Genomic DNA, 25,138 nt, shown 5'->3' on the forward strand with positions numbered 1-25,138 from the left:
GTCAGTTGTGTTCAACAGTTCAATAGAAACCAAAATATGCTGCATGGATAACATGTATTTTTTTTGTACAAATCTCACTTAACCCATATATCTTTCAATCAAAGGTCGAAATGAAACCTTTATAGTCTTAGAGCTGAGTCTTAACATCCTTAGTGTGGCGAAGACCACAATTTAAAACACTTTTCTGGCTGATAGGATTAAAGCAAAGCCCCAGAGCCACCTTGATCAAGAAGGGAGAGGTATGCAGCCCTGATTCAGCCCGCCTATGCTCGAGTGTGATTGGCTGCGGTGTATCAACGTGGGCTGTTATTGGATATTCAGGATGTCAGCTTTATCTCTCGGCTCAGAATACCGCACTGCCAAGGAGGCATGAAAACTGATAACGAAAAGAGGCATATAACGCTGGTGATACGGAAGAAAACGGGGACGCACTCTGTTATGGTAAGGCTCAAAATGACCCAGTTTATGTTTAGTTATGTTTAAAGGAGGCACAATAACTTTACTCCTGCAAAAAAAAGCCGGGAACAAATAAAAATAGTCTGATAAGAAGAGATGCTCAGAAGTTGGATGCAGGTTAAATTCCGTTTTGTCTTTTGCCTTTGGGAGTAATGACTGGTATAAGAAACTTTCCGTTAGCCTTCATGTGATTTACTATTTGCTGTTAGAAGCCATGTTCGTTATTGTTAAAGCCCTAACTCAGCCGTGGTTTGCCGATCAGTGTTATCTGCCTCATTAGCATTTGAAATTTAGACTTTTTTGTTGAGATATGTTTCGGAAATTCGCCTTGTGTGCTTTATTTGGAGCTCTCCGGGTCATTTTACGCGTGGGACTGAATTGTCTTCGGGCGCAGCTGCCAGTGTAGGTGTGATAATTGGATACGAATCTCGCGATGATCAAACCAATTAGCAGACCTGCAATGAAAGCTCTTTGTCCACCGAGGGAGCTTGCACACAAAGATGCTGCATGAGTAGGAGAGAAGAGTTGAGAAGACGCAGACAATGTAAATTCACCGAAATCCGAGTCCAGCCAAATAAAATGAAGCCCATTTTCATCGCACAGCGTTTGGCCCATCTACCGTGTAGCCATTTGCGATTGTTGAATAATTCATAATAATGGTGACAGACTGGAAACCTTTAAGTTATGGAAAATTTATACACCCATTATTGTGTATAAATATGCATGAGAGGTAGACTGACCATCTCTGTATGCACATACTTTGTCAGCACATTGCTTAGCTGAAGCTGGCGATGGGCAGAGGTCATTAAAGGGGGAGGTAGGACAGGTGTTGTTGCCTCAGTAATGCATGAAATAAATGTGGACTTAACTGTCGATTCTGTAAACCCCAACAATTAGGATTTTGTTAAGGTTATATCTTTAACTTCTCTCTATTTTGTTTAGTTTTTTTTATTTCTATTATTCGGCTGAATTGGTTGAATCACCTCCCAGAGATCACTTCCCAGTCAGACAGTATGGGGCAGTCTGTTTCCTGATTTCTGTGGTGGCTAACACTGCTCATGCAAGCATTTTTTCTTCTGTTTTTTTTTCTATCGGACAAAGTTCTGTTTTTGCTTAAAGAACTGGGAAAAAAAATCCTTTCCTGTATGACTGAGGGGGGTTTTTTTTCAGAAAGATCTGCCTCCCTTGATTCTGAGAATAAAAGATTTAATGACTCATATTAAAGTCATCATGAATGGGCCAGTTCCAGATGAAATGAACTGTATCAAAGTGGAACAGTATTTATTCTAAATAAGTCACACAGCATTACTTGAACTGATTAACTTCCCTTTTTTGTCATGTGACAAAATCTCAGGAAGTACTGAGACAAAAAACAGCTCAGCCATTTATTTTTTAAAGTAAAATCTGCACTAATGCTGCACACAAAGCTGCCTTTGTCTCCTGCTGGTGTTTGTGTGAAAGACTTTATCACCTTGCTAGTGCTGTGTTGGACATCCCTTTGCCTTCAGAACTTCATTAATTCTTCGTGCCATAGATTCAAAAATATGCTGGAAACATTCCTCAGAGGGTTTGGTCCATGTTAACAGGATAACATCACAAAGTTGCTGCAGCACCACATCCATGATGAAAATCTCCCGTTCCACCACATTCCAAAGGTGCCCTATTAGATTAAGATCTGTGGAGGCCATTTGAGTACAGTGAAGTCACTGATGTGTTCAAGAAGCCAGTTTGAAAAAATCTGAGTTTTGTGACAGGGTGTGTTATCCTGCTGGAAGCAGCCACTACCACCAGACTGAACCACTGATACAAGGCAGGTCGGATCCATGCTTAAATGTCATTTGCGCAAACCATCTGAATTTTGCAGCAGAAATAGAGGGTCATCAGACCAGGTGACATTTTTCTAATCTTCTATTTTCCAGTTTTGATCAGCCTGTGTGAATTGTAGCCTTAGTTTTCTATCCTTGGCTGCACCCACTCTGGTATCTGCTACTGGATCCCACCTTTTTCAAGGTACCAATATACCTTCTTTGTGTCAAGTCTTTATTTGAGTTACTTCCTATCAACTAAAAGCAATCTGCCCATTCTCTTCTGATCTCTGGAATCAGTAAGACATTTCCCCCCAGAGAAATGCCACTTCTCTCCTTTTCAGATAATTCTCTGTAAACCCCAATAGATCAGCAGTTTCTGAAATGTTCAGACCGCCTGTCTAGCGTCAACAACCATGCAACATTCAAAGCTTTGAGCTTCACTAGGTCACCTTGACCATATCTATATGCTTAAATGTATTTAGTTGCTGGAATATGATTATTTGCATAACGAACTGTGGGGCAGGTGTACATAATAAATTGAGTGTGTAATAGAGGCACATAAAGCGGGAACCACACTGCTTTAAGATTTCATAAGTTCTATCTTGCAATAGCCACTAGATGGCACCATAGCATCAGCTACGTCATGGGTGACTAATCTGTGTGTTGCATAAACATGTTCTTGGTGAAGATAAGAGATGTTTTTTTTTCTCTTTACTTATAATATAATTTTATGATCAGATAAAAGTAGTATGTTATCAGGTGAGGGGGGGAAAAAACCACAAGTCTTAAATGTGTTAAGCGGTTTGTATAAAGGGCCAAGATTACTATCAAGATTTTTCTTTTTTAAGTAGTTAGCATTGAAGTTTAGAACAACAATTCATTTTCAGTGGGGGGGGGGGTTTCAATCACTATATTTTTGTTTTCCCTTTCCCTAGTATTGCACTTCTTTCCTCTTCATTAGCTGTTGGTGAAATTTAGATATTACATTATATTTTTTGAAATATAGACTTGTATTGTTGGCTCCTTTTTTCGGGGGGGGGGCACCTTTACACCTTGGCCTTCACTTGCCTCTCATAAAAACCCTTTAGTTGTAACTTTCAATATGATTTCTATTTTAGTGCATGCAATATGGTAAAGATAATTAAACTATAAACGTACTGAGTACTTCTATAGGTGCATACCAATAATGTTATCCTGTTGCATCATCTACAAGAATCCGGTCTTAATAAATACCTGGCTCCAAAGGAACCGCCACTTTCCCACAACAGATAAGAAAAGTCCCTAATATAACTCTTGTCCTTTGACAAAGGTGCTGTTATTGAGGACTTTCACTTTCCATATTAGCTCACATACTTCTACTGGTTTTTTTTTTTTTTTTAAACACTGGGAGGGGGAAATGGTACAGGTCAATGCATGCCTCACTTATTCAGTTCATGCAGTGCAAGAAAAAGTGTTTATTGCTTAACTTTCTCCCTCTGTCTGTGTCTGTATATTCTGCTTTGGCTCCACTAGGGTGTCACATGATTTACACGAAATCTCAAACAGATCTTGAGCTTAACTAGCTATCATAAAACACTACAAAATCCACACCCTGATCACCTAGATGTTTCGGCATCTATTGTGCAACACCACCAATAGTCATAAAATTCAGCATACACAATAACCCCTGATATGCACCATAATGGTGATCAGTTTCTCCTTTGCTTTTACATTAGGGATTCTCTCTGCTGATTGTAGGTAAGAGCCATGGAAAAGGATGTCATGCATCCAAATTATCAAAACAACATGTGGTTAGTTCCTGTTATAAATTTAGGATACAAAGTTCAAGTGAAAACAACTTGCTTTATTCCTGCAGCTGATTTGAATCCTTTAGTTTATTAGCTTAAGCTGAGGCTGTCTGCTCGGTGACCTCACATATCCTGCCAAGGAAATAATCCCTTTGCTTCCTTTAATTATTAATAATATCAAAGGCTTAAGCCAAAATAACACAGTCACACAATTGTTCAGATATGTTTATTTTTTTTAAAAAGTATAAAACCTCAAGCAGTCATATAAATATAAACTACACAATCTTGAGTTGGCCTTCCCAGCTGCATATACAGAACCAAGGACTTTTTTTTTTTTCATTTATGAGCCTCCAGGGCTTTGTTTCAATACATTACTCATTTAGAATGAAATAATAAGGAGACTTTGATGTAGAGCTTAGACAATTTAAAGAAGCTTAATGTCTGCAATGACATAAAGAGAGAGAAAAGACACAAGTGGCCTTACAGTAGTTTCTTCCCTGTACACAGTTCTCCTTTGTACATACTTGGTGTCATTTTTTCCCTTCCTTAGTCTGACTAGCTACTGAGAGTCTCAGGATGAGACTTTCCTGTTTTGGCCTTTTCTCCTCTGTCGAGTCTGCTGGCGTTGACCCCCTCTCGTTTTTCTCCTTTGTAGACACAATTTTACATCACGACCCAACTGCTTAACTCTGGAGGGGAAAAAAAACATAAAGGAGCACAGTTAAGAAAAAGATGAGCATAGAAACTCCAGCAATAAGTATCAGTACTTAATATCAGACCCTTTTTCTTGTTCCAATAGAAATTTTTATTCATTAGTTGTGCAATAAATTCACCTGCCACTGAAATTTCATACTGATTCTCAAGCAGTAAAGCAGTAGGAAAGATTAAGTAGCAGTACAACCACGTGCTTTGTTACAAAAACCGGCTGGGCGACTTATAAGACACTGTTGCTTGCAATTTACAGGAACTTTGAAGACGGGTGTATCCCCTCTGTGTTTATTAGTTTACTGACCAGTGACAAACAGATAAATCTCACCTATTCCAGCAGCGAATCAGCTGTTTGGCCAGCGGCGCTTCTGGATTCAGGCACACTGATTTATTGTTTCTTTGCAGGGTGACTCTGAAAAACACACGAAACAACACTTTTAGTTTACAATCACCTCTGTGCACACATGTCTGAAAAGGTGAAAGTGTGTCTGCAGTATCTGGTACTCACATGACTGTGACGCTGTGACAAGTGGAGCTTTGTGGTAACACTATGAGCGCCTTCAGTTGACCTCTGACACCCTGTTGTGTTTTTGGACAAGCACATCTCCCCGGGACAAACGTGCTGTTTGACTCTTTCACTGCACAGAAATTGTAATGAGATCAAAAGTCAGTTCAGTCCAACCAAAAGCCCAGGTTAACTTACTGCAAACCCTGAAAAAGAGTGAGTTGTAGTTGTAAGCATGGATAAGTGAAAAGACTCTTACCTGTGATCAGTACACAGCAAAGGCTCAGGATAGCGAACGCACAGACGGACTGAGGATAAAGCTTCATGCTGAAGGACGTTGACACTGAGCCCAGAGCCACATGTTGGCTCCTTTATACTCATGCTCCTCCCCCACGTGGTGTGTTTTCCCAGTGAGGAATTTCCCCGTGCCACCTTCCCTCCACAGTATCAGGATACAGGAATCTGGACGAGGATCAGGGACATCTCTCCTGCTTTTCCGAGGGGAAAAAAAAGCATCCACTGATTAATAGGTTTCCCTTTGCTGTCCACTAGATTTTAAACAAAAAAGAAGAAGACACAAGTGATACAGACATAAATGATACAGGGATTGCTGTCTTTTTTTTCTTGTCAGCTTGTTTTACATATAATCATATATAAGATGATCACTGAAGCGGCCATTAACCCTTTAATTAGATTAAGATGTTGTTTTCTGCCATTTGCGCTGCTCTATGCTCCATTGCAACATGATACAACATGATGGCTCCATGCCAATATCATGTGATTTCTCCTAAACCACTGTCCTTGCCCTTAACACCGGAGCAAATATTTCAAATCCTTTTTATTACAAGAGGAAAAAACATCCCAAAGTTCTCCAACTTTGGGGAAAAAAAGTATAATAACAAATAACACTAAGTTGCACTATTCATATATGCTTTAAATGTATTTCTGCGTTTCCGTTCACTGCTTAAATCCACACAGACTTTCCCACAGTCAAAATTATTAGTACATTAGCATCACATGCATATTTTAATGTTTGTGTCTGATGTTTTTCTGCCACAGCTGCACTCTAGTCAGAATGAGTGCGCATCAGACCTACGTGAAGCTCAGTGAAGAGAAACTCATATCAAAGTAAGTGCTCCTTGCTCCATCACTGGACAGTTTTTACATTACAGTAGAAATTCACATTCATTAAATTTCATCAGTGCGCTCACTTTTAGAACTGATTTATCCTTTTGTGTGTTCATACTCAGGTCTGATATCTTGTTACTGCTGAAGACGTACAACTGTTACCATGAAGGGAAAAACTTCCAGCTGAGGACTCGTGAGGTAGGAAAAGCGAGTGGTGCATGGACCACCTAGCAAGAGACAGTGCTGGGGGTGGGGGGTGGGGGGTTGACCAGAGCAGTTTTGAAAATTGCCTTGCTGGAATGCAGGACACGCTACATAAAATGGCTCACGCACATAACAAAACTGGAACCAGTTGCTGCGCTCTGGTTTTCAGCCAAATGATGAGGGGAAAAAAGTCCCAAGACCGAACTGGTTTCCAATGTGGAGACGGCTCTAAACACAGACCTGAGAGTGCTGTGTTCTTTTCCTATGGGACAAGCAGTCGGCAAACCACAAAAAGCCCCTGTTTCCCTCAAAATAAAAATATAAGGAGAGACAAGAGTTTCAAAATTTCTTCATCAAAGTCTGCTTAGCACCACATTTTTTTTTCTGCAAAATGTTGCTGTTGTGGGTGTAAAGCTGTTTGCAAGAGTTTTAGTTATTTGTTAGATATTCATTCTTTAGGTTTTCTGGTTGGGAGTTTCCCTTTGCGTTTACCAGTGGTTTTTTAAAGGAGGAAGCAATGTGTCCTTTCTTGAGTGTGTGTGTGTGTGTGTGTGTGTGTGTGTGTGTGTGTGTGTGTGTGTGTGTGTGTGTGTGTGTGTGTGTGTGTGAGAGAGAGAGAGAGAGAGAGAGGGCAGGGCAAGGTGGTCAAGATCTGTCCCTCTTGTTGTGCCCCTGCAGTGAGACTCACTACATTGTCACTTGAAGGATTTTGGGAAAATCCCCCACAGCCACAGACCCAGCATGGATACAGAGGGACCAGTGCTCTTACAACATTAACTATAATATTAAAATACAAAGTGGTTGAAACTTGTAAAAAGGAAAAGCCTTAATGTGTGATAAGAAGAAATTAAATAAAACATTTTTCCTTCTAATTTCCATAAAGAATGACTTTGTACACGTTACAGTGGTGGAAAGAAACACTTTAAGTTTGTAACAGTATGTCAGAGCTGAATTTTTTTCTCCAGCTCTGCTGAACATGAAAAATGAAATTAAAATTTATGTTTAAGTAAACTGAATATGGATTTATTGGGGAAAAAAGACCCCACTGAAGTCCACCACAGGTGGGCTATGTGTGTGATTTCTATATTATTATCACTTTGAGTGGGTGAATCAATGACTCTTATACACCTATCTGTATACTGAAGTCCTGGGGATAGTGGATATAGAGCCATTCTGAGTTTAATTAACAGATGTCTGCTAGGCGTCACCATCACAGTCAGCAGAACGTATAAACGGGTAACTTTGACTGGGGGGCCTTCAGCTCACATTACTTTGCTGTTCTCCCCCCAGAAAAAAAAGAAACATATTTCAGTTCAATTCAGGTTTATTTGTATAGTGCCAAATCACAACAACAGTTGCCTCTAGGTGCTTTATATTGTAAGGTAAAGGCGGTGAAAACCCCAACAATCAGATGACTCCCTGTGAGCAAGCACTTGGGTGGCAGTGGAAAGGAAAAACTCCTTTTCTTTACAGGAAGAAGCCCCCCAGCAAAATCAGGCTCAGGAAGTGGCCATCTGCCATGACCCACTGGGGCCGAGGAGAGGAAAGCAGGACAAAGACATGCTGTGGACGAGAGCCAGAGATTGAATTTTATCATTAGTAATTATTAGAGTGGTGTTTATACACTGAAAAAGAAACACTCAGTGCATCATGGGAAATCCCCAGCAGCATCGACCTATTGCAGCATAACAAAGAAAAGATTCAGGGTCCCGTGATCCAGGCCTAACTATAAGCTTTATCAAAAAGTACAATTTCAAGCTGAATCTTAAAAGTAGCAAAGGTGTCCGTCTCTCAAATCCAAATTGGGAGCTGGTTCCCCAGAAGAGGGACCTGAAAGCTGAAGGCTCTATTTACAGAAGCAAAGCAAAGCAAGACCTTTTAAACCAGCAGCACACAAGTTCCTCAACACATTTTCATTTGTTTTGCAATTTTCCAGTGGGGTCATGCTTTGAAACAAGTTGTACAAGCAGACAAATGACCTCTTTTTAGCTTCAACAATACATGAGCAGTACTTCCCAAAGTCTGACATACATAAGCCCACATTATCAGTATCCTCCTCAGTCATGCTGGTTATGATTGCTCCAGAAGCACTAAACTACTGTGAACCAAATCACTGCAATAACTTCACAGTGATATGGGTGTTTTAAGTTTTTCATTACCATATTGTATGAATTAGTGTAACTTATAGTTAAAGTATAGCAGTAGAATTCAGCTGAGGGGGCACAGTGACTTTATTGGGTGGGTGTGGACCCCCGAGGCCCGTTCATAACGTCAGCAGTGCCTCACCTCCACTACTTTAAGTGATTAAACTGGGCCTCTTCAGTGTGAGTGTGCTGTTGGTGCCTATTTGGAGATTTTTAATTGACTTGTTTAACTAATAATATGGCCTGTTGTGTTGTACAGACTACAGAAGTTTGTGCTTCAGTTTCAGTGAGGGAAATTCCAGTATTTTATTAGTCTTTTACTTGTGATAAAGGAGCTTTTTACCATGCATTAACTATAGGTAAATGTGTTTGTGCATTGCACCCATACAGTTTACAAATTGCAGCTTTCTACCCAGGTTTATTAGTGTTAGCTGATAACTTAGAACTCCACCCTCTTGTCAGCATGTGGTCACTTCTAGTTCCAAGAAACCAACATGGCAGCATCCAAAAATTCAACACATCAAAGAGTGGAGCCCCAAACCCATGGATGATGTCACAGTGGCTACAGACATATGTTATTTTGACTTTGGTTATTACTCAATATTCCAGTTAACAACAACAGCAGCAGCAGACCCAGAGAGAATCTGTGTCACAGGCATAACAAGACGATGACTCATTCACAGTGACAGTGACTCACACGGATAAGCTAACATTACAGGTCACACACCACCAACTCTTACTTGTTTTTATCAAGAACAATGTATTTGCTTTCTTGATAATTAAATATCTGCTTTATTGTAGTGGTGAAATGAAATGCTCATTCTCATTTTAACTGGTAATGCACTTTTAGTAGAGAAACATTGCTTAGCAATAATGTTGATGCAAGGATAAATAAAAATGAATTATGTCTATGTTTAGCTGCATGAGAACAGTTGACAGGGTTAGGGTGCATCAGTGAATCCTAAATGCTAACTTTGCTTGCAAACAAGCTACTCAATCCGATTAGCTAAAGCTGTTTGCACTCAAATGCTGGACAATGACAAACATAGTGGGCATGTAGAACAAGAAAAAGTGCCTGTTTTCACAGCTGGATGTACTCCATTTAGTTTAGGGATAAGGAGCTGCTTGGGTCAAGTGTGCAGGGGGCAGGACACAAAGCCCAGCCACTTGCTGTGAATTCTTCATACCACTATCTGCTCAATTCTCACGCTCCCACTGTTTGTCCCACTGTTTAGACTATACTGTGAAAACTCCCATTCCTTAAAACAGTTCTGCTAGGAGAAGCTTTAATGTGCTTCTGCATGGTTGTTGTCAAGTCTGTCTCTGTTATCATAGAGTAAGTACAGTGTAACACACATTCAAAGCGTTACCTTTTGTTGTTTTACTGCTTGTCTGAGTTTCAGGCTTTCTTCAACTATTCTTAATCACTCCGCCTTACAAGGTGTGTACGGAAAGACTGAACAGTGCCAAGAATTCAGTCTTTTAATAAAGGTCGTACTACAGGCAACACAGAAATAAGTCATAAGAGAAAGAAATCATCAAGCACTTTTTAGATTAAAAACATAGTTGCCTCTACCAGTGAGATTTTTGGTAGTGTTTGCATGTGTGTGTGCGATTCTGTTTATAAACGTGATAGCTCGAAAACCTTTGAATGAATTCTGATAAAACTTTGTAGGGGTGACGAGTGGGTTTGTGTTAACAGCCCATTGAAGTTGGGCTCACATCCATCAAGGTCTTCAAGGTCAGCCTAATGATTTATTGGTGGAAGTGCTACCAAAAAGCATTAGAACTTAGAAACTGTATAAATGTGGTATGTATTGTCAACATATACAAAGTACTGTACAGAAATAAAAAAATATCATGCCACATTTGACCTCTGACCTCTCCTTCAAGTGATAATAATGCTTATTGTCATTGTTTACATTAACAGCATATAATGATATACCCAAGAAATATCACAGTAACAGGTAAAGCTGTTTAACCAGTACCACATAACAATTTCAATGCATGTACAATAATCCCAAATAAGAATCATGTTTTTGGCAAACAAAAAAAACTTGTGATCAAAAACCTTTTAATATATACAAAATACAATACTGTTCCCTTAAAAGTAAATACTGCCCAGAGAGTGAGCTGTCTTGGTGGAGGTTTTGTTGGAAAATGAAAGTGAATTCCACATAGTTTCACATTGGGAGTGAAAGACCCCTTATTCGATTCTGGGAGGAAACACAAATCCTCTTGGAGTTGTGTCAGAAAGAAAAAAGAAAACCCTGCAAAATGAAATACGCCAAGCTACCCGCTGTGATGACCCCCTGTGAATAAGAGAGCAGCTGAAAGTAGCTTCTTTGTTTTGTCAACTGTTATCAAGAACACACTGACCACAGGGTCATGCTGATCTTCATCCACTGAACAGTAGATATTTTGTAGATACGGCTCACAAATATTGCACAGCGCTGGCACTCCTTGATTATAAGATAAAAGTAGAAAATTCCTCCTGTGAATTACTAGAAAAATATGTGTCTGTAATTAGACAAAGCCAGACTTGCAGAATCATTCAGGTTGTCTTTGGAAAGACGTATGTGAAGTGGCGGTTGGAGGCTGCAGAGATATGCGTTGTTTTTAAGAATCACTCATGATCAAATTCTAAAGGTGTAGTCAGGTGATGTGTATTAGTCATCCTGGAGGAGGAGGAGATGTCAGGTGCTTTGAGTTGGAAGCTTAGTACCATCCAGAATAAACAACCCCAGGACCTGTGAGAAGAAAACAAATTCTAACCTGTACACTTTTAAAGAGTATCACTGCAATAGCTGTAATATTGCAGGTGTAGACTGCCATAGGTGTTGAATTTTTCCTTTCACTGCTCAGATTGCAGAGCTAAGTTCCAAAACATGCTAAAGAGCACTTCAGCATCTGGGTTTGTCTTAAACGTAAACGGTGGTTACTGTACGGTTGTACTTTTCAGACTATATAGGCTACCACACTGTGGTATGGTGCAAAGGTTTCAGCCTGATCTAAGTAAACACTGGGCTCACTGCAGCCACTCCTGTGTTTTACTATGTGCGTTGGTTGGTATGCTCCATTAACCTCCGGTGTCCATCAGTGAGTATATAGCGCACTCTAGTGGCCGAATCCAAGTTTTGAAATGCACCCACATTTCTCACCGCTGGATGTCACTAGCACGATGAGACTAAGACTATAGAATATGTTAATCCATGTTCAAACATCCGGGTAAGGAAATCCCAAAACGTGGATTCTGTTCATCTGGAAGAAACGTTTTTCCAACTGAAAACTCTACGTCCAGATGAACCAAATCAACTTTTTGGAACTTCTATAAAATAGTTACTTATCTTTACATATAATTACATGTTATATTCTTTATTCATCACCAGTGATGCTTTAATATGTAAGAATTCTACTCTAAATGTTGTTACTATAATTTTTCTTGTAGTAGGTCAAAGGATGTCATTTTAACTACAGCTGTAGCTTTGGTATGATACTGCACAATATTTCACACAAGTAAACAATAAATAAAATAGAAATATTCAGTTGGTATAAGTGAAAGTATCAGCATTAAATATATGCTCCTGCAGAATGCTGACTTTGATATTTTTATATATCATAACTAGCAATACTTAAAAAAAAAAACAGATCTAATGTACTATTTGATTTCTTTTATTATGTAAAGATTAGTAGTGTATATTTGCCCATAGAGTGTGAAAAATGTCACTCATTCCCTTTTTTCACTGCAATTGTTGATCAGATGATCGCATGAGTGTCTGTTTATTTTACCAGGCGAGTTGGTCTGCCATAAGACTGAGTTCAGGGGTTTGATTATTAAAACAGCTATATATATAATTTACACATTCAAGTGTTGTTGTAAAATGTTTACCTCTGTTATATAGTGTGGATGAAGTATAGAGTAAAACTGTTACAGGGTTTGACTAAAATATGTGGACACAACCTCTCACACTATGGTTGCAATAACACCTGTCGTTATTGTCAGTAGACTAGGATCATCTACCTTTTTTGTAAGTAGGGTTTAATATGATAGAAAACCAAAAAAATGTCTATCAAAAGATCTCAGACGTTTAAAGAGTTTGGTTTGGTTTTTAGAGAGTGTGACTTAACACACAAAAAAGAGGGGTTTTTTTTATCATCTTCTTCTTTGTGGATTAATCTCGGAGACAAAAACATGCTAATTCAGATTCTGTTGATTATTTTAGTATTTTATTACAAACTATAGCCTTTACATCTTAACAAAATATTCCATTATGTAAACGTGTAGAAGTGCAGGAAAATAAATAAGTCTTCGTTTTGCTCATGAGTCACATAGAGATTTTATCACTGAGCAAATACCAGCAGTTCACTTCCTCCTGTGGTTCCTTGTTTGGATACTCCAAAGTACCTCCAGGGTTTCCCACAACAACAACCAAACCTCTCTTCAAGTCCTTATCTGTCCAAACAGCCAGTCTACTGGGTCCTTTCCCTTGCAGTCACGTTCTCTGCTCATCCTGAGAGAAAAATCCTCTGTGCTGCTGTTTAGATTCAGACTGGAAGGTCTGGAAGTCCTTAGTGTGCGCGGAGACCCGCGAGGTACTGAGGCAGAAACGGAGAGCTTCATCTGTGCCTTTGAGAACTGCCGCAGCCTGGGGGACCTTTGGAGTCTGACAGGGCCGTAGCTTGGGGCCTCAACAGGTCGGGCAAGAGCCTGGATGCTGGTCATGTAGTCCTCTAGAGACTGGGAGCTCTGGGCGGACTGGGAGGATGAAGGATTGACCGGCAAGTCCTCAAGTGTCTCGGTAATGGTTGGCAAGTGAGGCAGAGACAGCAACAACTGTCTGCGTTTCATGCTGCAGCGGAGAGGAACAATAAAATTAGACTCTGGGGTTTTTTCCTTTTCAAGAAAAAATAAAAATAAATACAGATTGTAGCTCTAATTTCTAATATTTGAGAACATATAACTGTGCTGCTAAAACATCTGACATAATCTCTAAACATCTCTAATTGCTCTCATTACCTTTTTTTTATTATTATTATTATTATTATTATTATTATTTAAAAACAGGAGCTAAACTGAAAGATGTTTCCTCTTTTCTTTATTCTGTATTGTTTCCTGGAAACAATTACTTCCAAATCATTAACTTAATCTTATAACTCTTTAGTTAATGTTGAATACACTGCTAGGATTTCTCTAAAAACAACTTGTGGGGATAATTCATTTGTAGTCCAGCTAATAATGAAGAAGTAAAAGAAGAATCATTCTCACCTTTGATGCTTGTGTTGTAGGTTTGACATGCAGAGAGAAATAGAAGTGATGTCCAGTCTTTGCAGTTGAGTCTGAGTGGACTGGAGTGTGTATCCAGCCTTTATAGAGGCACACTGCAGCAGAGTGATTAACCGCTAGATCCAAAAATAGCTCAGCTGACCTAACTCGCATCTGTGTGAATTTGTGTGCGTGCACTTGAGGGTGTGTTCATGCCTGTTCAGGAAACTCAGGAGTGGTGGGTCAGCGAGGTTCAGTGGTGCAGCTGCACTGAATGTTTAGATTTCCAAAACAATGAAGCCCCGTGAGCACCTCCAGAAATCCACTTTCTGTCTCTTCTCTCCATTCTTTAACATTTATGATTGTTATCATTGTGAAAATGAAAACAAGCATAATTACTTTCAGTCAATTCCAACCATAATGCCTCCTCCTGATCCCTTGTTATAAAACCAACAGAAAAAAAATACACACACACACAAATTTTCAATGCAAATCAACCCATTAAAAGTTTAAAAAAAAAACACGAGGATTATGTCTGTAACGGCTCAGACGCCTTCAAACATTTTCAATGTAAAAATTGTTTACATAAAAACTCCTACACATCATGTGGTTACTTCAACAATCAGTCTCATGCACACAAGTGAAATGCATGAAAGCAGAGCATACACGAGGATGCATCACATGCAAGCTGCTCAAAAAGTACATAAAATATCTGCCCTCTACTATGAATTGTTTTGTTTTTGTTTAATTAATAATTGATCTGTTTGAGCTCAGTGAAGCCAAATGTTTGTATGTAACACCTCCCTAATTAGAAGAATTGGCCTAATAATGCTTTTCTTGTATTAAATAAAGCCTATAATCCATTACAATTTATTACATTTCAGTGGAAATGATTCAATCTTATTGGAAAGTATGTAAATTGAAATGTCAACACTTGCGTACATTTAAAATTTTCTATAAATTATGAATTCCAGGTGTATTCAGCCCTTTCCAGTGATTTTACTTTTTACTTAAAAACTATGTTTTAAAAATCGATGCTTGTTGGTTTTAGCTGGTAGCGTGTCAGCTGAGCAGTTGGACTTCTGAGAATTAGAAATCATTTCTTCCATTTCTTATCTGTGTTACTTTGCTGTTGAAATTGCTATAATGATTTGATTCATCAGCTTTTCCCCTCAGCAAAATCTGTTAAAGGATATTTATTGTATTTCAGGGGAATGAATTAGTTATAGTGATGATATAACAAGTTGTTTCAGGCAAGGGAAGCGGACGTCCTAAAAGTGTGGTAGATGGCTGTTATCACAGTCACAGATGCGTGGTATCTGATTTATTACTGATCTAGCTTTAATACAAAACACATAAACCTTGACTTGTTGTTGAACCTCTGGATTTATTTTTCACGCTAACATGCCGAAGGCCCTCGATTTCTGCTTTAGTTCTGCCTTTTGTGTTTTGCATTTAGCTGTAAAAGCAAACAGTTTTGTTTTCTGCATCCAAAGCACGTACGGCATAGTTTCCAATTTATTCTAATTTTAGAGTTTCACTTTTTTTTTCTCAACAAAAACAACAAACTCCCCCCCCCTGCGTGTACGTGACCCACAGCAGTTATTAAGACTTTGTTCCATTTCGGCCCTCCCAGACGTGATTCATTCTTGTAAAAAGGATCATGTGACACGCCCTTTTTTCCACCATTTCTGAGAGATGACAGAGCTCACCCTGCAGCTGTGAGCGAATGTCCCAGCACGTACACCTGATATTGAACCATGGTGGCTGCAGGCCAGCAGGATATCCCCTCTGACAATGACTGCTGATAATCATTGTCATACGTGTGTTTGTGTGTGTATGCAGGAGGATGGAGAGCTTGTTCTTGAAGGGCTGCTGAACATCTACTGGGGTCTATGCCGACCAATAAGACTTCAGATGTACGATGACAATGAAAGATTTCGTTTCAGCAGGTATAACGGCCCAATTTAGACGCCAGCTTCTAATTTCAGTCCATCTCTGAGCACTTTGAAGCCAAAAGCCAATAATATGTTTCAGAAGAGAATGATTGGCAGTTTCATCAATACTCAGAATAATTAAAATTATTATTCTAGCTTTGAGCTAAGCTAAGGTAATCCTCTTTTTGCTGTTGCATCATATTTATCTGATAGATACTAATCTGCTCATCTAGCTGTCTGCAAAAATGTAAATCCATTGCTTAAGGCTTTCAATCACATCTCACCAGTTCAGAACAAACTAAAGACATTAACTTCACATAAAACGTAAAGATACATTAACTCATGGTTTTTCATGGCTTAGGCAAAATGAAAGAAAGAAAGTGTGAGAAAACTGTGAGAAAATTCTCATTTTTAAAACTGGAATGTTTATGGAAACGTCTAACATTTTAGTAAAGTAGTAAAGTAACTATCAATTTGTATATTTGACTTGTAATTTCTATCATATTTGTATCATACTACAGTTTAAAAATTGCTACATTTTTGTCCAATGTATGGCTTAAAAATATATTGTGCAATTTAATTGCACACTGCTAAAATCACACTGATAATGTAGATATAACGTAAAAACTCATGTATCAAATATGATAGGCTTGGTGTTCAAGGTTTAAAAACTTTTTTTCCTCGTTTGTCTTCTACAAAAACATCAGATTTACCGTGGCGAAGCAGGTGTCAGCAGAGTCTAATAATAACTCACTTGACCGAGACACTGGACCAGCAGGTGAGTTTGAAACACGTGCAGCTATTCTCTCGCTCTCTCTCTCTCTCACACTCACTCTCACACACACACACACACACACACACACACACACACACACACACACACACACACACACACTTGCTGGATTAGTTCAGATTACACACCTACTAAAGGAGATTATGGCCCCACAAGTGCTTCATTAAGCACAGTGGAAAGGTAGGCTCACATGTTGGGCACATACGATCATGAGATGCCACTGAAATCAGATCACCAGCTCTGTAAATAACCAGCGTTAGGCTTGTTAGAAAGGCCTCTATCAAAGCCATCACTAAGTGGTTTTGATAGCATCTGTTTTCTCACGGGGGCACCTTATGACCAAAGGTAAACAACGCAGCAAATTTGTGAAATTGTTTTTACATGTCCTCACCTTTGCCAATCCGAATCAGTGATTTAACTTTTTGTCATACAGTGGTGATGTGGTCACCATTAAATGACAAAATTAAAAAAATATATGGAAGAAAAAATGAATATTCACAACTAATACTAATATGATCTACTTTTACTGTTATTAGTTTAGTTAGATTGTGATTGTAGAGTTGCAGTGTACTGATGAGTCTCAAAGACTAATTTGGAAAACTCTTGTCAACTTGTAGTGTAACACTCATTCGTCAGAGCTAGCTATGAGGAGCAAGATTTGTCTGACTTTAACACCATATTAATAGCTGTGCTATTAATATGGCACAAAAGAATGTGCCAGCAGATGAATAGTTTTTATTGGATATAAATGTATAAAATATGTTTTCCCCTAACCCCAAAATGATTGCTCAGACATATTTTAATGTTACATTTAATGTCAGTATGAAGTACAGGCTATTGAATATACACTCACTGTCCACTTTATTATCCCAAAAGGAGGTCTAACCCATTATAACCATTACTGGATTAGACCCCCTTTTGCCTTCAGAACGGCTTTAATTCTTTATCCAGAAGGGCGCTAGAGACAATTCTTTGGTCCATTCCTTGGTCCAGATTTTGGTCCATACTGACATGATAGCATCACACAGTTGTTGCAGGTTTGTTGGCTGTACATCCACAACTCTCCTGCCTACCACATCCCAAAAGTGCTCTATTGGATTGAGATCTGGTGACTGTAGTGCAGTGAACTCACTGATATGTTCAAGACACCAGTCTGACATGATTTAGGCTTCGTGACATAGTACGTTATCCTGGTGGAAGCAACTATCACAAGATGGGTACACTGTTGCCATAAAAAGACAGACATGATTATCAACAAGACTGAGGTTTAAATGTCGCATGCTCAATTGCCACTAAGGGGCCCAAAGTGCACCAAAGAAATATCCACACTAACAATCCACCACCAGCAGCCTGAAAGGTTAATACAGGGCAGGATTGGTTCATACTTTAATGTCATTTACACCAAATTCTTGCTATATTATCTGAATCTTGCAGCAAAAACTGAGACTCATCAGACCAGGCAACATTTTTCCAGTCTTCTGTTGTCGAATTTTGGTCGGCTTGTGTGAACTGTAGCCTCAGTTTCCCGTTCTTAGCTCACAGGAATGGCACCTGTTTTTGTCCTCTGCTGTAGCCCATCTGCTTCGAGATTCAACATGTCCTGCATGCCTTGGTTGTAACAAATGGTTATTTGAGTTACTATTGCCTTCCTTTCAGTTCAAAGCAGTCTGCCAAATCTCCTCTGACCTCTGACATCAACAAGGCATTTTCACCCAGAGAACTGCTGCTTACTGGATATTTCTCTTTTATGGACTGTTCTCTGTAAACCCTAGAGATTGTTATATGGGAAAATCCCAGTAGATCAGCAGTTTCTGCAATACGCAGACCATCTCCTCTGGGACCAACAACGATGTCACGTTCAAAGTCACTTAAGTGTTGTGGTTGGTTTGAACTTAATAAGGCTCTCTAGACTATTCCTATATGCCTAATCAGGAGCTGCTCCTACCTTATTTGGTGATTAGGTATTTGCAGTTGAACCAATGTACCTAATAAAGTGGATGGTTGGTATGAAAACAATGAAACATATAAAGTAATGATTGAACAGAACTATCTAATATATGTGTTAAAACAGGTGTGTTTTTTCTTTACGTGTCTCCCTCAATGAGGTGGTGACGTGGGTGGTCAGGATGAGGACGACTCACCTCAGCTACTCAGGACCAGGAGTGATGCTTCCTTCATGCGTGTTCAGAGGAGGTCAAAGACTCACACTGCCAGAGACCTGCAGCGCTTGCGCACACACAGGTTCTCAATCAACGGCCACTTCTACAACCATAAGGTACAATAAACAGAACACGCATAACAGTACACCCGTTAATGTATCTGGTTGTTGACACATCTCCAGGTGCAGAGGGGCAGTGCTTTCCTGTGTGGGTGTGCCTGTGCTTTTGCTGAGTTTTACAATAGCCAGCTGTGATCTCATTTCATTAATGTGCCACAGGGAGGAAAAAAAGGGGTTACACTGTGTTCCTGCATCAGTCTCTCAGATACAATAAGTGCATGTTGTTTTTGAACAGAGTCCAGGTACAGACTGAGAGATTTCCTTTCTGTTTTAGACTTCCTGTGGAAAATGTCCAGGGCGCTCAAGCCTAGGAATCCATACTGAAGTGTCGATGAAGCAAAGCACCTCTACTAGTACTCTGTCTTCTACATAGGCATTATCTGTTGTGAATTTTTCCATTATTGTGTTTTTGCCTCCAGACATCTGTTTTTACTCCAGCCTATGGTTCGGTCACTAACGTAAGAGTTAACAGCACCATGACAACTGGACAAGTCCTGAACCTGCTGCTACACAAGTTTAGGGTGAGCAATAAAGATACTGGTCTCACCTCAAGTTGATTAAAATCAAGAATTTACCTTATTAATATATTCTTTTTTTTTTAAATTTTGTATACTTGAAAATGTGAATGAAGTAAGCAGTTATTATCATGGGTGATCATTTCCATAAATCAGTGGTAAACTGCATCTTGCCACTGACAAACGCGCAGTGCTAGCCTGGAGATGGCTACAGTTTCATAGGCAGCATACTCAAGGAAACCAAGCCTGCTAACCTGCTGGCATAACAGCAACATTGTTTTTGAACTAAAAGCTTTCTATGCGCGCCTTAATACTTCTGTCTTTTAAGGTGGAGAATAAAGCTGAGGAGTTTGTTCTTTACATGGTGCATGAGTCTGGTGGTAAGTGAGACCCTTCAATATGTGTTTTGTTTTTTGTGGTGTGTGTGTGGGGGGGGGTACTACAAATAGTATGTGTGTGTGTATAAGTAAATAAACAGTGTTTTGCTTTGCTTATGACCTTGCAGAAAGGACACGACTGAGGGATGGTGAATACCCACTGGTGACACGTGTGCTTTATGGACCCTGTGAGAAAATTTCCAAGATCTTTATCACAGAGGCGGACCTGGGAGAGGAAGTCACATATGATGTGAGTATGGGCTTTGTGCCACTACTCTTCTTTTATCTTGTGCGCGTGACTTCTTTTTTATTTTTTTCTCTTTTTTTTCTGTAGACACACATCAAAACAATGGCGCAATGATAGACAGTTGGGTTATAATTAGCAAGCTGAGAAAAGATTTCCTGTTTAGGGACTGATGTAACAATGGCTAACATGACTAAATCTGTAATGTGACAACACTGTGTAATATAAATAAGGTTGCTGCTGGGTACATTCCCTAAATAGTCTATCATTTGAATCACTCTAAATTAAGAAAGGCAACACTATTTTTGCACAAGTAAACAAAAGTTTTACCTTATTTAAAATAATAACTAAAAGCCAAATCTCCCTTGTCTGATTTCGGTTCATTGTCATAGTTTTAATTCAGTTTGACATATCCTTTTATTATTGTTGTGTCATCTTATAGTTTTTAAAAGATTAGAGTTTTAAACAAAATGTCAAAGTAATATTTATTTCCAATTTTCTCTGGGTAAACCACAGAAGTGACTTTTGACTATCTGTGTTAGGACAACTGAAAAACAGTTCATTACATGTTCAATTGATTATTTCAAATAAAGTTGAGGTTTTTTTTTCTTGGAATAAATATTTGTGTTGATTTAAGTATTTGTAGTTTAAAGTATATTTTATTTTGTTTGTGTTATGTGTTAAGAGTGTGCGTTTGGTTTAGCAGTTTGATTATCACTTTCTGCATAAAAGAGACTGTGGGCAAATCCTGGACTAGCCCCCAATTTATGTTATGCCATGTCTGGGGAAATGAAAAACAACATGATAAATATCAATTTTCCCAGCTCCCACCAGACACAAAAACAATTTAATAATAAACAGTAAATGTCATATTTATTAATTAATTTTTTTTTTAAAGAGTATAAATTAGAGTCGATTAGAGTCAAAAATAACAGGTAAACAAATATCTATGTATCTATATTATGTATACTATATCTATACATCTCAAGTAGTTAAGAAAAAACAAAAAAAATTGGCTGCAGATATCCCATTTACTCCTCCAGGTGTAAACACAAAGTGTACAACAGAAGTTACAGATGATCTTCCATATGGCTGTGTATATGGGCCACAATCGCAACAGATTCCAGTCACAATATTCACTCTCACACACAACGCAGACCATTCCATAAAAGCAAACTACATACCAGTTCCACTGAAGAATACAAGAATACAATAAATAACAGTAGTCGCTACAGTGTCCCATTTTTAGTGCTAAACCAGAGGAAAGGAAAAAAGCTTTCTGTTTTGTGTAACATTTGTTTGTGGATAGTTCTCACTCAAAATGATATGTCTGAATTTGTCTTTTTCCAGGTTGCCCAGTACATAAAGTTTGAGATTCCCGTTTTAGACAGCTTTGTAGAAAAACTGAAAGAGGAAGAGGAACGTGAAATAATCAAACTGACCAAAAAGTAAGTCAAGAGTCTCTCCTTTCATAACTGCTGTAAATCTCGACTGATTTATTTCGTTATGTGGAGCCAATATGCATGTTTCCTGTCAGTATTACTGAATCAAAACAAGGCAGTCACTCTTCAGTTAAGGACAGTGTCACGGCTTATTGTTTGCAAGCTTCTGTAATCTTTCACCTCATATGACTGAGATTTCAGCCTACTAACCCTGACATTGTATGTACTTTTAAGAGTCTGTTTACACAGTTCTGTGGTAGGGACTTGCTTCTCTTCTGGAGACAAAAAGCACATCATCATAACAAAAATATTTCATTGCAATGTTAAGATCAGGTTTAAGGTTGGGATAAAGTTTCCAGGAATTATTACAAGTCAGTGATGGAATCACAACTGTTCTTTTCATGGTTACAGTTAACTTGCAGCAAATTGTCTCAACCTGTATTCTTTTTTAAGATTTGTGTTCTAAGCTCCACTGACAACCTGCCGAATAAGTCATTCATAACACGTTCTTTGTTCAGTCTTTTCATTAAAATAATACCACCCATCAGTAATAAATAAATATGTATTTGGGTGTAAGTGTAGACATGCAACACAAAGCCTTTATTCAAGTGTTTTTTTCCCCCACCTCTGCAGGTACAGTGCCCTGAAATCTATGATACTACATCAGCTTGAAGACAGAGCTCACACCGATGACAGAGCATGATTGTTTCTATAGGCATGTACTGATGTGTAAGGGGAATGGGTGGGTGCAACACTAATGATTGTTGTTTTAGTATGGGAATAGTTCCAGATACTTTAGTGAATGTAGAGGTAAAGGAGAAAAAGTGAGTCTCAACTTTGTATCATCTATTCTGTCAATATTTTTACAACTAAGTGCATCACTGTTTTGATATCTTCTATTAATATATTCACATTTTGTATGAAAATCTTTACTGCACATATGAATATTTATACTGAAGCGTTTTGGTAATGTTTTCTCTGACTTGGACCTTTTTCTCTAATAAATCGGCTTTAGTGTTGTCCTTCAAAAATACTGCTTGATGTCTAATAACCATGAAACTCAGCTTGGGCTTACACACACACACACACACACACACACACACACACACACACACAAAGCCATATTTATTATTTCCTGTGTTTCCACAGACTGAGCACACATTAGCATTGTTCTTCTAAGCAGCCCTCTTTGCCAGCTACTTCCCATGAGGTGTGTCTGTGTACGTGTGTGTGAACCCTGAACCTTTCTGCATTACACAATAGAGGTATCCTGAGAGAGTATGGCTGTTCCTTTTTCCCACAGATTCACAAACGGCAAGACTTTTGTAATATTTTGTGGATCAACCTTGACTTTAAACACTGACCTACAATCACTCACTATTATTGTTTTATCAGATCATAGCAGTAATTCAATAATGCTCCCTACTCCCAACCATTAATCTCACATATATTCACAGAGCTCATGTTCTTACTTGAGCTCTTACTTACTTAGTGTGAAATATTGGCCAAGAGGAAGATTGGTCACATTTATTCACTACTTAAGGGAATATTGCTAAAGGTTAACTGTGTCCAGCTAAGGAAAGCTGTTTCTTATGAACTTCTCAAACCCTGCAGAAATGGAAAAACTCCAAGTATAGTCATGTTTGCTGCAGTAATTTCTTTTGAGCCTTTGAATACTGGTTTAATTTTCAGTATGAAAAACATATGCTCATACAAAATTCCTGATAAGCACCAGAGTCTGCCTTTCCTGCAAATGGATAAGATATCCTGTTGCATTGCTATATATTAAACTAACTAAATATTTATGCATGGAAGTTAGTAGAAACTATAAGCAGACATTGGATTTATATAGCTGAACATTTCTGGTTTCTGATTGTGGTCAATAAAAGCAAGTGTTATTGATCATTGCAACTGAACTTGTTGCATGCATGTAAATGTTCCATTTAAAAAAAAAAAAAAAAAAGGATTACATTTCTGAAAAGTAATTTCAAAAACATCAGCTATTGTCTGAAGATGGTTAAGCTTTTAAAGATATATCATTTGCATCTATAAACAATGACTGATTCACAAAACAGGAGGTCTTGAACCACATGTCCGTGATCCAGATAAAACTGCTACATAGGAAGCTGTGAAAACCTGGCCTTTGCACCCTAGCTGATAGGTTTGACAGACTGGCAACTGATTAGCAGTAAACCAAAAATAAAAACAATTGTAATGATTTGCATTCACCAAAGAGCTACTGTGTGGACCTTGACATTATGACTGTTTTATCAAGTGGTGTTCCTGTTGTTGTAAATTTACTTACAATCCCATCTCTGAACCCCAAAACAAAACTTTTTATCATATTTTAATATCATCTTAAAATTAAAGGGAGAAAATCAATATTAAATACAATGTTCTGCATATAAGTTCAAATGCCATTTAGAAACACTTATTGTAATTCGCTGTTTTCATGTGTGTGTAAATAACAAACACAGGCCATTTGTTAAAGCATTTTTTTACTGTAATAGCAGCCTCTAGTGGCCATTGAAATACTGATGCACAAAAACAATTTCTGTAGGGACAACGTAAGCAGAACCATCTGTGTGAAAAAAATTACACCGGTGCAGAAATGACAAAATTGCAAGACCCAAACCAATGAAACCGTCTTTCATCTTGTCTATCGATAAAATTAACTGGGAAACTGGGGTAAACTACACACTCACTGGCTCACAATTTGATTGACAAGTCGATAGGCAATGTAAACAGGCTTAGTGAGCTCTAATCAGAACCATAATTTACAAAATGAGCTTTTATTCCATTTAGTATCATACAAAATAATCTGAAAAAAAGTTTACTGAGGTCACAGGTCAAGTGGGGGGCAAGGAGGACTGAAAATTTAAAAGTACAGCAGTAAAAAATTTCCTACATGTGGGACTAATAAAAGTTTATCTTATCTTATCTTACAATGTGCAAAGTTGGCAGTGACAGTTAGAGAGACCTAACCTCTCTAAGGAGGTTCCATCCGACTCAAAGGGGACAGAATCATGCCAGGAAAATTATGAATTATTTTTCTAGGAGTGCAAAAAGAAAAAAAAGAAGAGGAAAAAACAAATGTGGTCACTGGCATTTCTGGAGTAATAAACACCTGGATTTTATAGGACTGTTGGTACTATTAAGGGTATGAGATTATAAAATAATAGAGATGAACGCTGGTTGGAGGGGTCCCCTGTGAATTTTTGCTTAGAGTCCATCCCAACAGCAGCCTGCTGACCAGTTAAAAGAATGGAGTTTTAAGGCACTTCCAACTTTTCAAATTAGGAACTGGTAGCTAAATCTATCAAGAGGCCACTGGAGAAACTGGGACTTTTGGCACTTCAGCACTGGTTTCATTTTGCATTAGTTGCAGCTTGGTTGGGAGACGATTTCAGAAGAACATTAACATTTAACAAAAGAGCTTTAAAAGTTTTAAAAATCACCAAATTGCTGTTGGGGCAGATGTGTCTGTATATCATTTCAAAACTGTATTTCTCATTTTTATATTTCTCCTTTTATGGTCCTTTTTCCAGT

At 38.4% G+C, this 25,138-nt stretch overlaps 3 protein-coding genes across 5 annotated transcripts; 1 reads left to right on the plus strand and 2 right to left on the minus strand.

The window, feature by feature from the left end:
• The first annotated feature begins 303 nt into the window (after window positions 1-303).
• Window positions 304-22,622, plus strand: rassf4a (Ras association domain family member 4a). Of its 3 annotated transcripts, XM_005474119.4 has the most exons (12): window positions 304-441; window positions 2,376-2,466; window positions 6,324-6,392; window positions 6,515-6,590; window positions 15,849-15,955; window positions 16,648-16,718; window positions 18,839-19,008; window positions 19,431-19,532; window positions 19,855-19,906; window positions 20,032-20,153; window positions 21,498-21,595; window positions 22,223-22,622. In XM_005474119.4, exons 3-12 carry the CDS (start codon window positions 6,340-6,342, stop codon window positions 22,290-22,292), a joined length of 921 nt encoding a protein of 306 aa, XP_005474176.1. In that variant the 5' UTR covers window positions 304-441; window positions 2,376-2,466; window positions 6,324-6,339; the 3' UTR covers window positions 22,293-22,622. The 3 variants fall into 3 exon arrangements, with proteins under 3 accessions (XP_005474176.1, XP_003441151.1, XP_005474177.1); XM_003441103.5 differs by lacking the exon at window positions 2,376-2,466 and having other exon boundaries at window positions 309-441; XM_005474120.4 differs by lacking the exons at window positions 2,376-2,466; window positions 6,324-6,392; window positions 6,515-6,590 and having other exon boundaries at window positions 313-441.
• On the minus strand, window positions 4,263-5,665 carry LOC100702249 (C-X-C motif chemokine 10). Its single transcript, XM_013269132.3, has 4 exons — window positions 5,524-5,665; window positions 5,268-5,397; window positions 5,088-5,171; window positions 4,263-4,740 (listed from the first exon to the last, which is right to left on the minus strand). Exons 1-4 carry the CDS (start codon window positions 5,588-5,590, stop codon window positions 4,623-4,625), a joined length of 399 nt encoding a protein of 132 aa, XP_013124586.1. The 5' UTR covers window positions 5,591-5,665; the 3' UTR covers window positions 4,263-4,622.
• LOC100704946 (protein DEPP) lies at window positions 12,946-14,159 on the minus strand. Its single transcript, XM_003441154.4, has 2 exons — window positions 14,007-14,159; window positions 12,946-13,590 (listed from the first exon to the last, which is right to left on the minus strand). The coding sequence occupies exons 1-2, from the start codon at window positions 14,033-14,035 to the stop codon at window positions 13,182-13,184; spliced, it is 438 nt and encodes a 145-aa protein (XP_003441202.1). The 5' UTR covers window positions 14,036-14,159; the 3' UTR covers window positions 12,946-13,181.
• Window positions 22,623-25,138: the final 2,516 nt, after the last annotated feature.

Source organism: Oreochromis niloticus, linkage group LG13 (genome assembly GCF_001858045.2).
Source record: "Oreochromis niloticus isolate F11D_XX linkage group LG13, O_niloticus_UMD_NMBU, whole genome shotgun sequence".
NCBI lineage: Eukaryota > Metazoa > Chordata > Actinopteri > Cichliformes > Cichlidae > Oreochromis > Oreochromis niloticus.

Coding starts and splice junctions, on each gene's coding strand:
- LOC100702249 (XM_013269132.3), bottom strand. CDS start 5,590: ATGAAGCTTTATCCTCAGTCCGTCTGTGCGTTCGCTATCCTGAGCCTT. Junction 5,172..5,267: donor TGTCACAGCGTCACAGTCAT/GTGAGTACCAGA, acceptor TGTGTTTTTCAG/AGTCACCCTGCAAAGAAACA. Junction 4,741..5,087: donor CTGATTCGCTGCTGGAATAG/GTGAGATTTATC, acceptor TTTCCCCTCCAG/AGTTAAGCAGTTGGGTCGTG.
- rassf4a (XM_005474119.4), top strand. CDS start 6,340: ATGAGTGCGCATCAGACCTACGTGAAGCTCAGTGAAGAGAAACTCATA. Junction 16,719..18,838: donor CCGAGACACTGGACCAGCAG/GTGAGTTTGAAA, acceptor TCCCTCAATGAG/GTGGTGACGTGGGTGGTCAG. Junction 19,907..20,031: donor CATGGTGCATGAGTCTGGTG/GTAAGTGAGACC, acceptor ATGACCTTGCAG/AAAGGACACGACTGAGGGAT.
- LOC100704946 (XM_003441154.4), bottom strand. CDS start 14,035: ATGTCAAACCTACAACACAAGCATCAAAG. Junction 13,591..14,006: donor CTACAACACAAGCATCAAAG/GTGAGAATGATT, acceptor TCTCCGCTGCAG/CATGAAACGCAGACAGTTGT.